General features: G+C 35.1%; 1 protein-coding gene across 2 annotated transcripts in view; it reads left to right on the forward strand.

The window, feature by feature from the left end:
• The first annotated feature begins 1,015 nt into the window (after positions 1–1,015).
• The window catches only part of LOC106175736 (uncharacterized), a 51,509-nt gene continuing 38,030 nt past the window's right edge, over positions 1,016–14,494 (forward strand). Inside the window, exons 1-14 of one of the 2 annotated variants that reach the window (XM_087011431.1) lie at positions 1,016–1,417; positions 4,863–5,183; positions 5,468–5,611; positions 7,180–7,302; positions 7,651–7,776; positions 10,571–10,693; positions 10,938–11,060; positions 11,338–11,463; positions 12,044–12,172; positions 12,695–12,817; positions 13,096–13,215; positions 13,450–13,575; positions 13,827–13,958; positions 14,164–14,289. In XM_087011431.1, coding sequence (XP_086867557.1) covers positions 1,333–1,417; positions 4,863–5,183; positions 5,468–5,611; positions 7,180–7,302; positions 7,651–7,776; positions 10,571–10,693; positions 10,938–11,060; positions 11,338–11,463; positions 12,044–12,172; positions 12,695–12,817; positions 13,096–13,215; positions 13,450–13,575; positions 13,827–13,958; positions 14,164–14,289 — 1,927 coding nt within the window. In that variant the 5' untranslated portion in view covers positions 1,016–1,332. The remainder of the gene's footprint in view (positions 1,418–4,862; positions 5,184–5,467; positions 5,612–7,179; positions 7,303–7,650; positions 7,777–10,570; positions 10,694–10,937; positions 11,061–11,337; positions 11,464–12,043; positions 12,173–12,694; positions 12,818–13,095; positions 13,216–13,449; positions 13,576–13,826; positions 13,959–14,163; positions 14,290–14,494) is intronic. The other variant, XM_087011424.1, reaches the window with a different exon arrangement.

Raw genomic sequence — 14,494 nt, forward strand, 5'->3', positions numbered from 1 at the left:
ATGAATTATTACTTTGTGCTTCATCCGAGGAGAGACCCGGGGAAAACTACAAATGCCTCTTTGTAAGCAATTAATTGATCCACTGAAGTTTTCCAATTTAGAGATACATTACATTATTGTCTTTTGCTTCATGTTAATAAATTTGGGATCAATGATTTGCTAAGTGGTATCTACTCACTGGCAAAACAATTATATGTGTAAAACGACAACAAAACCAGTTTCTTTCCCTTCCCCAGGACTTACTCGAGTAGACAGCGCGTAATCATGATTTTTTTCTTATTACTTTCAACTATGAAACGTTTCTGTTTCAAATGGGCGGGTTTACGCGTAAAATTTAAATTTTATTATGCCTACGTAATAAAATTAAATATCTGAAACTTTCAACACCTTTACCGCAGTCTCCACGGTGTACCACACCCCAAACCGTCGACAACATTATATTTGTAAACCCGTTTTTTAGATCTTAAGTTTCTGATGCTGAGTCTCGTCTTGGAGAAAGAGATTGGTGCAGCACTGTCGGGGCGGTGAAAATAAAAAAATTAAACTCCAAAAAGTCGTTTGTAAGCCTTTAATCACTTTTTTTAACTTTATAAATTCTTAAATCAAGATTTAAAAATCTGATCTACCAAACATTGTAAATCTACACCAAATCAAACAAATAATATTAAGAAAATCTACATGCTGAGCAAGTGAAGGCGAAGCTGTGTATGAAATTAACAACCTTTTAGCTCGAAGGGAAATATTGCACAGAATAATTAATATGATCAAAAACATTGCGGCCGTCTGTGTCGCATACAAATTACGACCTACACCCAACGAGAACCACAGGAAACTTTTGCCTCTAGTCTTCAGCAAACTTCGACTTGTAGTCTATGTCTTTTTTCTAAAAAGTGCGGCGAAGTTAATTGCTTGAAGTGTCGTGCTTATCAAAGGTTATGAATTACACGTCACGGTAGGGTGTGCGCACGTGGAAGTTCTCGTGGTTGGCTGTCAGCACGCGGCCAGTTTGGCAAAACCTTTACATCACTCGTGCCACTCTGTCACAGGTCAGACAACCAGGCAGGTGAGAAGACGCACCTTACCTGACAAATTCTTAATCGGTGATGACACCTGGTAAATAGGGTGGATCCCTGCTGCAGAACAAGAAATAGTTCCTAGCTGTAAGAAATTAAGCAGAAAGAGTGGTAACTTCTTGGGGGAAAACTCCCCTCTTTTTCAGATCGAGTGTCCGCAGGTTCGGCAACACAGATCTGACAGTGAGGCGTGTAGCTGTGATTTTATAAAGGAACACTTATACATTTATTTGTGCTTCAATGTGCTGTGGAACTTACGATGGGATCTAACTTCAAAGATAAAGGGATCCTGTGCCTCCTGGTGATCCTAGGATGTATTCTGGAGATATCGCAATCTCAAGAAGGTAAGAAAAACATTGCTGTACGGTGAACTTTAGTCTGTTACAAACAACTATTATTGTCTTTTCAATTTTTGCCCTTGTAAACCATTACCAATTTTAAAAGAAGATAAGTAAATTAATATAAAGCGTATTTAAAAGATCAACTTTGGAATCCCTTTGTCAGCTGATGTGATTTTAAGCTTTTGTGACTTTTCGGGCATCTTTTTTCTTTTAACATTTAGTGCGCATATAACCAGTTCTTATGTAAACAGTGTATGCCCAATTTAAAGCGCACATTGCCAAAGATAATCAATTACTTCAAAATTAATTTTGACAAAAAAAGTTCCCTTCTTTTCGTTTAAATGAATTCAGAAAGCAAACATGTTTGAATCGAGGAACACCATGCAGAATTGAAGGTAAAATTCTCAAGCTCGCCATGTGACCATTTTTATTTTCTGTTTCTGTTTATATCTATTTATTACCTTATCACACATTCAATAACACAAGAAAAACAAATAACAGAGGAAAACAAAATTTCTTCTTCCGGATTAAAAACGTTGCCAAGTGCGTTATTCTCAGCTAATTTATGTTAGCAATGATTGCGTCATGGCAGGACGCATAGAATATGCATTGACAAACCAAGCAGATTCTGTTTTCAATATCTTTGCGTACCATGGTACTACAATGCCAGCACACTCCTATTAAATATATTTTCATTGCCCAAACTTACAACTGCTGCAGGCAATATAGACATATATGTTGTTGCTGAACTGAGAACTAACCTAGGGCTTATTGGGCAAGTGCCTGTCAGACAGTGAACACCAAAACGTCTGTGTAAAGCATACGGCCAATTCTCTAGTAGACCATGTAAAGAAAAAAATCATAATGACAACGTATGCTGATTAGAGTAAGGACTTAAAAATTTGAATATTAACCGAACATGATTTGCTTTTTGAAAACCACTCTTTAAACCGTCAAAACAGGTTCTTGCATGTTTTTGATGCCCTCATGCCCTTCGATCTACTAGGGAAGCACATGGCAACATATTGATACCTCACCGTACATGTATATCCCTTTTATAATTGTTTTTTATAAATAGATACCCATAGTATGTAGATTTAATAAACGGTGTGATAACTGTAAGCTACACAATACAGGTATCAAACATGTGCATCTCTACTAGTGCTAGAGATAGTAGGGCTAGATAATTTAACAGTACAGTTCATGGCAAAAAAAAAAAAAAAAAAAAAAAACAGGTCGAAGGTCAATTTCAAGGTCATATTAATATTCCGACTATATTATGTGCTATTCAAATTCAGTAGTAGTGTATCTCTGCTGCTTTGCAGATACAAGGGCTAAAAAATTTGCAAAATTCAGTTCACGATTGAAAAGTAGGTCAAAGGTCAAATTCAAGGTCACTTTAACATTGCCAATATTTGGTTTGCTATGCTAGTTCAATAGTAACTATATGGGCGTATTTATGCTAGTTTGGAGTATTTCCAATTTTATTTTGAAAACTTTTAACATTGAGCTTTGCACCTTTGTACTATTTGAAATAGCTTAACAACTAAATCGTGTAAAACCCGTTTAAAATGTCAATTATTTAGTTAAAAAAGGCCAGATTTATTAGTTTCTGTCACCAGAGATATATGAAAAGAAGAATTCGGGAAAATATCCTTAACTTCATTTTTACTTTTCTGTTTGCCTCGAAAGTACGGTACCTATATACTGAAAATAATAATTCACAAGTGAATAGAAAAGACTTATATTTAACACTAATCATTTGCGTTTTATGTACAAAATTTGCAAAAGCAAATAGATATTGTATCATGATAGATATATGACGGTTTATTACAGGATGGCCTCCTGTAGGCCTAACTACAATGGACCGCGACAGTAAAAGTACGTGTAAGGTGTGAATAATGTACATCTTAGCAAAGTTGCCCGTTTTTTTTTATTGATAATCACATAAATAAAAAAGCAATTTAAAACCCAAAAATAGGCGAAGAAACTGGCAATATCACTTTAAAAAAATTAATTTGAAGGTAAAGAGCAAGCAACCATTTCATAGTCCCAAGTGAAACGTTAGCTATTTATTTTACTACTGCGACAAATTTGCTTAATTGGTTGTATATTGTCGATCAAATTTCTTTTGATATTGTACCTAGATAAATTAAATTTACCATGTTTGTTACAAAATAAGAAAATTTCTCCATTCTAGCAAGGCACGAATTAATTATTTTTTTCACGATTTACACAAAAACTAAATTTATCAATTTTTGTCACTAGAGATTTAGAAAAAGTAGAATTAACGAATATATCTTTAACTTCATTTTTCACTTTTTTTTTCTTCAAATGGACCTATATATTCAGAATGAGTGATAGTTTCAAATAGTATAACTAAGATAAATATCAAAGCGTGTCGTTTCATATACTAACTTTTACTTCAATTAAAATTACTTGCCGATTTGATTATTCTTTATTATCTAATGTAGTCAATATATTTGATCATAGCAAACTGCTTTTACATTTCTTATGAAATGAGGCATTTCTTTTCAAAGCACTGAAAAAAAAACAGCTTATTTTGATTTAAAAAAAAAAAAGATCTAAATTTTTTTTGTTTTTTTCTCCCCCCTTTTTTGTCTTTTTCTTTTTTTTTTGTGTGTGTGTGTGTGTGTGTGTGTGTGTGTGTGTGTGTGTGTGTCGAGATGGTTGAAGTATGGCGCTCGAGAAAATCTCCCTCTCTGGCAATTGTCATTCCAAACAGGTATGAATAATTATATAGTTAATTGACCATTAGACGAAATGCATTGTAGAATGATCGATATTGTATGCTTTTAGGTCATATCAAAAATGCGTAATATAATTACGCAGGTTTGAGTGCTACCACGTGTACTCATTCCAAACAAATTTACCGCCGTCATACAATGCAGTAGTTGAGATTGCGCATAAGTTTACCTATTTTTTCAACTTCCGCTTTTAAAAACTACCGGTAGAGGAAAAGGCTGTAAGGATGTTGCAGAATTTAGGGGATATAAACAGCTTGCAGGAGTGAATGGCAAGACAGTGAACCACTAGTGTCTAGTTAATTTTGTGTATATTTATCGATGGCTTCGACTATGAACAAAAGCCACTCGATCAGCTTTCCATCTCAAGATTAAATAGTTAATCATATCTCAGAGAACAGAAAATATGCTGAACAACTAAGACTAGACGGAAAGAACTTTTTTTAAAAAATCAGATGTTAATCTTGATTAAAATTCAAGTGCAAGTGATGTACAGCATCATTTATCAAACTTCAAACTCCACATATTTGCAATAGGCAACAATAGGGTTATGATGGAGTGATAAACGGTAATTTTTTTTCCTTGGAGGAGGGAAGGTGAGGGGGTTAGATATCATTCCAGTGTATTTTCATTTGTAGTTTATCACCATGAAATTGTAATTACAATTGAATTTTCTCTTTCAGTAATTCAGTTGAACTTGTGTCTCAATACAAGACTGGTCATCCCTCCATGTACAGGAGGAAAGAAGATCAACATAATTCTAGAAAGCTATGGGCGTAATCCTGAGGGTGTAGAACGCTGCCAACCCCACCCAACAATAGACTGCACTATACGTGGAGATGTGTTTATCAACCTTTGCCAGGGGAAAACTGAGTGTTCCCCAAGATTCCGACCTGTCCCTTACTATCCTATTAAAGCAAGCAAGTGCCCTCAGATAGAAACTGATGATGTGGAAATTTTAACCAACTACCTACATTTAGAATACCAGTGTCTGGACAGAATACGTAAGTGGTAGTATATCCACTACAGTAGCAGTGTATGGTATGTTTTGTTTATATTTGTGTGATAATCATATAAAATAATAGCTGTTAAAATGAATGAGGTGCCAGTAGATCTATAATAATAACTTTTTTTTTTCGCATAATTGGTACGGTATTTTATTTAAATGGACTTCTACACTTCAGTTTATTTTGTGTTGGAGTAGGCTTAAACCCTGTCCTTAAACTGAAAGTTAAAAACAAGACTTTTTCTTTGTTCCTTTGCAATGTTTTCTGGTCTCTAACTGCAGGTTCTAGAATTAGTTTGAACCAGCCCTGTGAGCTGAATCTGGACCGCTGTAAAGACAACAATGCTCACTGTGACCCTGACTTCCTACAGTGCAGGTGTGTCAAAGGGTACTTTGCTAAAATCATCAACGGAAATCCAGTTTGTGGTGAGCAATATTTAAAAATCTCTTTTTAAATTTTTATTGACCAGGTTAACTTTTTTGTAAATGGTAATCAGGACAAATTAAGTTTGTTTTCATAACACATTTTTCACTTCATATTTTATGGTTCTTTATTTTTATTTTTTTAAATTTTAATACTGTTTTTGTAATTTCATTACCACTACATTAGATGCAGTATATCTTATTTGTGCTAAAGAGCTAGGTGCCAAGAAGCAGTATAGTTTCCCTTTCAGTAGAGATCTATGCACCATGTAAATAAAGATAAAAAAAAAAAAGATGGAAGGTACATGTATGCATACTGGCTTCAAAAATTTCCAAAGAGGTACAAGTTGTGTTAATGTCAATATACTGTTCCCTATGGGTATTTTTTAAACATTGCAGCAGTATAGCAAGACTTACACATTAGGATATCACTTCTAGAAATTTTGAATTCAATTTTAAATATGTTACCTTGGGCTAGGGAACTGCTCATTAAAAAATTGAACTCAGCGCCATGCTATTACCATCCCTCAGGATACAAGATCAGGTTTTTTAATGGCACAGATGTTACTATGCTACTGTAGGTGCAGCATTTATATTGAATTAATGTGTGTTTTCAAAGTTGGAATAGTCGTAAACCCAGGGCAGAAATATGACAATTACACAGTGTAAGTTCTTAATGTACATGTACCTCCTGCTTCTAGAGTAGCCTGATTTTCTGTTTTTTTTTTTTTTTTTTTTTTTTTTTCAACCATATTTCTGCCTTGTCTTTGTCTGTGTCCACCTGTAATATATTGTCTTGTATAATATGTTTGTAGTCACTTTGTAGTCACTTTGTAGTCACTCCAATTCGCTAGGTTTTACTTGTCACCTGGATTGATCCCAAAGATTTTTTCATATCAGCTGGCATGCTGATCTAGATTTAATGACCCATTTTATATGTGTAAAAACATTTCAAATCTGAGTCATTGCAGTAGTAAGTGGTAGAGATGTACTAGAAAATAGTACATAAGTGCATGGACATAATAAGAGAACTTTCCTATTTAGGTCCAAGATAAGTGCAAGCTGGTGATGGCATTGTCTGGTTTTCTCTGTTTTGTCAATAATATAGGAGGAGTTGACTTTGTCTTTCTTAATTTTGTCACAGTGTAAAGCTGATTACACTCACAGCTATGTCTCTCTCCTATTTCCTATTGTTCACTTAAATCAGATAATTCATATAGCTGCCTTTTACCCAGTAGAAAGGTGTCAAGGACACTAGTGACAGTTTAACAGGTATCTCCAGCCTTTAGTTGGTAACCACCACTAACAGGTAGACTTATTACCTGCGCAGTTGTCCTACCTGAATAAAGGGGTGAATGGTGGATCAGTTAAAAAGTTTATTGCTGTAATTATCTATATCTTCATTATTTTCACCAGCCTAACTACTTGTACAAGCAAATGTACCTTTACAATTGGAATCATACATGCTGTTTTACCCCTATAAGCACAGCTGAAGTCAGAGATGTGTAGAAGTGAATGGTTAAGAAATTGACGTAGATAATTTAAAAACTCGCATTTCTACTTTGTCTTAGTCCCCCACATTCCCCTGAATGGTCTGTGTGCAGTCCCAGACATATGTAACAGTACCAACGCCGAGTGCAGAGGAGGGCGCTGCAGGTGTAAACCAGATTTTTATGAGAAATATGGAAGCTGCGGTGAGTTTTTATTGTGTCAAAAAATCCTCAATGAGATCAAATGTTTATGTATTACCATGTTTATTGGAAATACTTCCTTAATAGAGTAATATTAAATAATATGTATATTTTATTGGGAAATGTTCAATTAACTTTCGTTTCCAAATTTTTATGCACTTAATATAATCATGTTAATGGTTAAGGAAAAAAGGTACAATTTTTACCAGATATATAAAAAATAACATATACCTTTAGTTTTTGATATACTATTTTGATCAGTTTTATAAATGTATAAAGATACATGTATGAATTGAATTTAAAAATGAAATTTACCCACATTTCACTGATAACCTGTGTAACTCCTTGCAGACTATAAGATAGCCCTGGGTTCCCGGTGTCAGAGTGCCTTGGACCAGTGTGTGGACCAATTTGGACGCTGTCAGTCTGGGATATGTCGGTGTATCCAGGGATACTTCCCCAAAGCTGGCATGTGCCGTAAGTATCTGTGCTTAACATTATGATAACTGAAGTTTTTTAAGTCTAATACTGCACAATATTGGTCTAGTTGATGATGGTGCATTGTCTACTGATTGAAAATAAAGGTGAACTATTTTCAATACAATACATTGCATATATCCAGTTTAGATTTTAAAAAAGTTCTTTTTTTTTGTGAAATACATCTGGATAAATTACCAAACATAGTATTATATGCTTTATATTAATTATTATATCATTTATTGTAACGTTGGTTTTAAGTCTAAAATCTCAGTAAGTAGAAAGGCCTATGATTGCCTGCCCCAAAGGTTTGCTTCATCCCTTTAAAGTAGTGAAATTACACTAAAAATAAAAATAGTGTCTTTATTTGAAAAAAAAGCAATAGATTTTATTAGTACCACCAGCGTGTACGCTGGCGGTACTCATGGTTTTAGTCCCGACCCGTCTCGTCCGGCTCCGCCGGCTCCGTGAGCTCCGTGAGCTCCGCCGGCTCCGCGTACTGGCGCCGGATACAAGTCACCGTTACCGCTTCTCCTCCTAGACCACAAGGACCCCTGTCCCCATCTCTTGGATTTAGGTCACATATAACCTCAACTTGAACCCCCAGGTTTTTTTTGTCTCAGTCGGTGCATTGACCTGGGCGTGACGCTCGTTGAAATGCACCCTTGTCAAAATTTTTGAAAATTCAATGCCAATTATCTACCCTATGGAAGGAATTATGGGAAAAATTTCTACAGACGTCTTCCCAAAAGTCATATGTGTAGATTACAAATATGCCCTTGGATTTGACCTTTGACCTTTATTCCAAGGTCAAAGGGGCCAAAATTTTCCAAAAAAACAAATTTTTTACGAAAAAAAAATTATTTGCGCTGTTATTCAGACACTACACAGACTTAACCAATAATATTATTGGAAAGTGTTACCCTTTGGGTCATCTTTCATCTCCATGAATTTGGGGTCAATCAGTGCATTTTCACGGGAGTAGCAGCCATAAGATACGGAAACTAAAAACTCTAATTCGTCTCTAATTCAGAAACCGTTAATGCTAGACACCCGTTCTTTTTTGCATTTTGTAGAGCATGTAAAGCCCAACATTGGGTGTGGTCTCTGTTTTTTTGTATTTTATATGGTTTTCGTGTTATGCTGTATTAAAAAGTACATTGTGGTGGCACATTATTGTAACTCAGAATTGTAACATATAGTCCCTTATATCTCCAAAACTGGCAGAGATACGTCAATAGTTACTATTAAAGTTGAATAGGAAGTCATATACTGGCAATCTGAGCGTGACCTTGAAATTGACCTTTGACCTACTTTTCATCATGAATTGAACTTTGCAAATTTTGGTTCTCTTTTATCTCCAAAACTGGCAGAGATACACCCATAGTTGCTATTGAATTTGAATAGAAAGTCATTAGAGGCAATTTACTGTGACCTTGAAATTGACCTTTGACCTACTTTTCACCATGAACTAAACTTTGCAAATTTTTGTTCCCTTTTATCCAAAACTGGCAGATATAGGTCAATAGTTACTATTAAAGTTGAATAGGAAGTCATATACTGGCAATCTAAGTGTGACCTTGAAATTGACCTTTGACCTACTTTTTACCATGAACTGAACTCTGCTAATTTATTTCCCTTTTAACTCCATACCTGGCAGAGATAGGTCCATAGTTACTATTGAAGTTGAATAGGAAGTTATATACTGGTAATCTTACTCTGATCTTGAAATTGACTTTTGACCTACTTTACACCTTAAACTGAACTTTGCAACTTTTTTAATGCTTATACTTTCAAAACTGGCAAAGATACGCCCATAGTTACTATTGAATTTGAATAGAAAGTCATTAGAGGCAATTTAATGTGACCTTAAAATAGACCTATAACCTACTTTTCACCATGAACTGAACTTTGCAAATTTTTGTTCCCTTTTATCACCAAAACTGGCAGAGATAGGTCCATAGTTACTATTGAACTTGAATAGGAAGTCATATACTGGCAGGTCCATAGTTACTATTGAATTTGAATAGAAAGTCACTAGAGGCAATTTCCTGTGACCTTAAAAGTGGCCTTTGACCTACTTTTCACCATGAACTGAACTTTGCAAATTTTTGTTCCCTTTATCTCCAAAACTGGCAGATATAGGTCCATAGTTACTATTGCACTTGAATAGGAAGTCATATACTGGCAATCTAAGTGTGACCTTGAAATTGACCTTTGACCTACTTTTCATCATGAATTGAAATTTGTAAAATTTGGTTTCCATTTATCTCCAAAACTGGCAGAGATAGGTCCATAGTTACTATTGAACTTGAATAGGAAGTCATATACTGGCAATTAACTGTGACTTTAAAATTGACCTTTGACCTACTTTTTATGATGAACTGAATTTTGATTGTACCATTTTTGGTTATATTTTTTGCATATTTTGAGAATTCTTGTTGATTGCATTTTATAGAGCTTGTCAAGCATAAGACTGGTGGTGGTGTCTCTTTTTTTTTGGGGGGGGGGGGCGGGGGCGAGGTCCATATGAATGCGCTTGCTCCAGCTGGTGGTACTATATCAGGAGGCGGTATCGCCTTTCTGATCCTCTAGTTATTATTATTATTCACTTAGCTTTAAACAACTATGGAAAAGCAGTCTTAATAAAAGTGAATACAAATCAAGCATTTTGTGTCTGGAGATATTTATAGACTAATGGTTGATAATTTTTTGTTAATTTTTTTCTACTAATTTATCCACTAATTTGGATTCAAACTAATTTTACCTCCTTGGGCTATGATGTGTTCTTCAGGTCCCTCCATCCCCCTGGGTGACCGCTGTGCCCCTGACGAGGAGTGTGCAGATGTGGCAGCTACCTGTCAGGCAGGGGCGTGTAGATGTAACAAAGACCACTACGAGAAAAGTGGACGATGTGGTATGTTAACTGACCAATCAGTAGCAAACTTTTCTTTACAGTTGCACTTATACTTGGAGTTACAGTTTGAGTATTTTGATCAAACAAAAAAAGTCAAAGAAAACCAGCAAGCGCTGAGCATTATTTATGAAAACTCTGTATGTCACAAGTTTATTTTCTCTGTTATTTACAATGATTATATTGCCAGTTAGAAATCATAAGATGATATGTTAGTGACTGACTTTTTGTAATATTCATTTTTCAGTTGCAAAACTTGGTCTCAATGATGGCTGCTCATCTCAGGATGTGTGTAAAGATGAAAATGCTGCCTGCTTGGTGGGAGCCTGTTATTGCAAAGGAGAATATTATGAAAAGAATGGCAAATGTGGTAAGTTATATGCTACAAGTAACACTGATTGCTGTTATATCTCTTTTATATTTTGTCCACAGTTTTACAGATGTCAATCTTGCTAATGCTACTGAACCCGTTGTCAACTTTTTTGTCCTCACAGTATAACATTACGTGTATGTTGAAATTTTCAAATGCCTTTATTACCAGGAAAACTTTTTATCTTAATCAAAATTATTGTTTCAGACTGCCCATTATAGTTGGGTAAAGGAAATTAATTTCCTTAGTCAATAAAGATGACTGAATTTTATTCCAGTTCTGAAGATTCCGCTTAACCAGAGATGTACGGAATCTGTGGACCAGTGCGCAGACCCCAACTCCAACTGTAAAGATGGCCGCTGTCACTGCACTGACACATTCTTTGCTAAGAACATTAAATGTGGTAAGTGGTGCATTTTGTATGCCATGGTTTAAATTTACTTAGAGTCACATGTCATTAAGCTTTATGCTCCTGCTAAATTAATTTAGTAAACAAAATTAAGGTACGGGATTTATCAATCCTGTTCAAGTAATATAATAGAGATTCACTATTTACTTAAAGGGATAATAACTCTTCGTTTCGGCCAAAAAATGAATTTTCCTGGAGTAAACAACAATTTTCCCATACTTACCAATGGTTAATGAATCCATTTTTACATTCAAAGTTAGTCCCTGGTTTTTTTCTAAAAAGTTTGGTTTTTTGTTAAAATCTCTTAAGAGATTTTAACAGACTGTAGCCATCAATGGAGATCACGTGGTCTAAAGACAAGCTCAGATATCAGAATAATAGCTATAACTGCCGTTTTTATGGTAAAACAGAATGTATTATATTTCTATGAGTTATTCACAATGTTTTTATTGTGAAATATAGATCTCATACGAAGAGTTATTATCCCTTTAAGTGTTTATAACAAGATGTACCACTGGAAAATGGGGAAATATTGATTTAAAAAGAAATAACTTTATGAACTAAAATCCTTCAGCCCCCAAGATCCCCATCAGTGGTGTCTGTGACTTGGGTGATGTCTGCTTGGACGAGTTTGGGAGATGTCATCTTGCAAGATGTCAGTGCATTGACACCCATTTCTATCACACTCTCATGGGAAAATGTGGTATGTTACCAAGTGATAAATTTTTATCTAGCATTTATCGTTTGGTTAATAGTCTTTCTTTGAATTGACATTTAGAAAAAGTATCCTTTGCCTAAGGGTTTATGTCATGTGTAGAATAGAGTGGCATATAGAATTGTGTTAACTTAGATCAGAAATGGTCCAACTGTGTGATCATCTGAGATGACCAGGTTGATTAACTGAAGCTTTTGGATATGTGTTTTGGAAGTTTCTGTGGAACTTTCTACATTATCTGGTCATTTGGAGACACTTTTAGTTCATATGTTTGTCACTGAGCTTTGTAGGTAGTGCAGACTAAGAAATTTTATAGATTTTTCATTACTTAGTGACATGAAGTTTCTTCTTTAAGGATTGATTATGGTACTTTTTCGGCACAACCTTTTGTCTTCTCTTTGCTGTTAATAGATGACTAAATTGGTAATGGTGAGAATTTCCTTTTGTGAACTTTATGCTTGTAGTTGTAGACATGTAGACCATTTTGTTTCTTGTTTTGTTCTTATCAAGTACGGAAAGTTCCGACGAGTGGTGATTGCACTTCTCTGGATATTTGCGCTGATGATAACGCAGAGTGCATACGAGACAAATGTTTTTGTAAGCAAGGATATGCTCTTCTCAACAATAAATGTGGTGAGTGCTCACTAAAAAGTTCTCCATGTTTAGATTCCTCCCCTAAGAATGTTGCTTATGCTCCTGTAAAATGTTGTTACCTAGTTACAATTGCATGGTCATCTTAAAGAAAAGCTTACGGATTTTGAGTTATATTATTTTAATGAGATATTCTCTCTCAGAATATTGAGCTTTTCTATATAGCACTCCATTGTGCCTTTGGTTCATCTGGTTTAATGGAACAATGAATCTAGTTTCTAACTGGTATTGTTTAACATTGATATTCACATTGTGTTCAGAGCCACGGTTTGGCATTGGCGCCCCGTGTCAAGATGACGACCAGTGCGCTGATGGTAATGCAAGGTGTGATCAGCAGTGTATATGCAAGGAAGGATTCTTTCCTCTCAATGAAAGATGTGGTATAGTATTGCATTATTAAATCATGACAGTGTAAACAAGAGCAGTTGTTTCATATAAATTCATGTAGCTTTTGCAAATGAGAATAGTCAGAAGTGCTTATCAGATTCTGTTTTGGTTTGGTTATTTGAAATATTCTTAATCCCATTCAAGTTCTAAATAAATGGCTTGCAAATTTTTTTTGGAACATTTATTCAGTGGTTTCTCCTAAAATAGTGATTTTATTTGATATTCAGTACAAAAACCAGATGTGGGTGGAGCTTGTGATGGCCCCTCCTACCAGTGTAGTGATGACAATGCCATTTGTCAGAATGGCACCTGTCAATGTGTCAGCACTCATTACCTCAGCGGCAGAAGATGTGGTGAGTAACTTAAGTCAATCCCTCATATATGACATTGATTATTGATTAATATTGGGTGCCATTCTTAATGATATATGAAGTGAGACAGGAAAAAAGGTAAAGTAAGGGATAATTATATTGTTGAATATCCCACAACACTAGAAACCAAATATAATGGCAGATTTTTAAAAATGTTGTGATAAAACTAAGGACATATTGTGTGTGGTATTCTTACAGTAATTTAGCATGCATTAAATCTTTGCCTGTTTTAGTTGAGAAGACAGGTAATGGTGGTCAGTGTACCCTTGGCAGTGGACAGTGTGCTGACCCCAATGCTGTGTGTGACCAAAACACCAGACGATGTCAGTGTAAGACAGGATTCTTCAACAAAAATGGCAACTGTGGTGAGTAGAGGACACGTAATGATAGAGAAAATTATTTTTACCATGTGTGGACATCACATTTAGTTGACATTGCAATTTTCTCCATAGTGAAATCTTTGAAATTGTCCTACTCAATTTTTTGTGGAAATTCAGTTTGAAAAGATTGCAATGAGAAAGTGCTTGTAGGTTACATGAAAAATGTAAGATGTATTTAATTTTATTCAAGTTGCTGAACTCCAGCCTGGCTCATCTTGTTCCCCTGGTGAGCAGTGTGGTAGTAATGCAGAGTGTGTCACAGGGAAGTGCACATGTCTACCAGAGTTCTATGTGGACACACTGACTGGGCAGTGCTGTAAGTTACAAATAGCTGGAAATTTTTAGTAGGTGTGAGATGGGATTTTCTGTAATAAATGTGGATTCATTTTTGAGCACACAAGCAGGAAAATATCATTTAACTGTTGCATTAAAGATGTCTCTCTTGTTGCATTTATTTAGAAATATTTTTGTTTAAGTGGCATTTTGTTGTATTTTAGTTCCCATAAGTTTGATTCATCATA

The sequence above is a fragment of the Lingula anatina genome, chromosome 1, assembly GCF_051362555.1.
Source record: "Lingula anatina isolate TDL-2025a chromosome 1, LinAna3.0, whole genome shotgun sequence".
NCBI classification, from domain to species: domain Eukaryota; kingdom Metazoa; phylum Brachiopoda; class Lingulata; order Lingulida; family Lingulidae; genus Lingula; species Lingula anatina.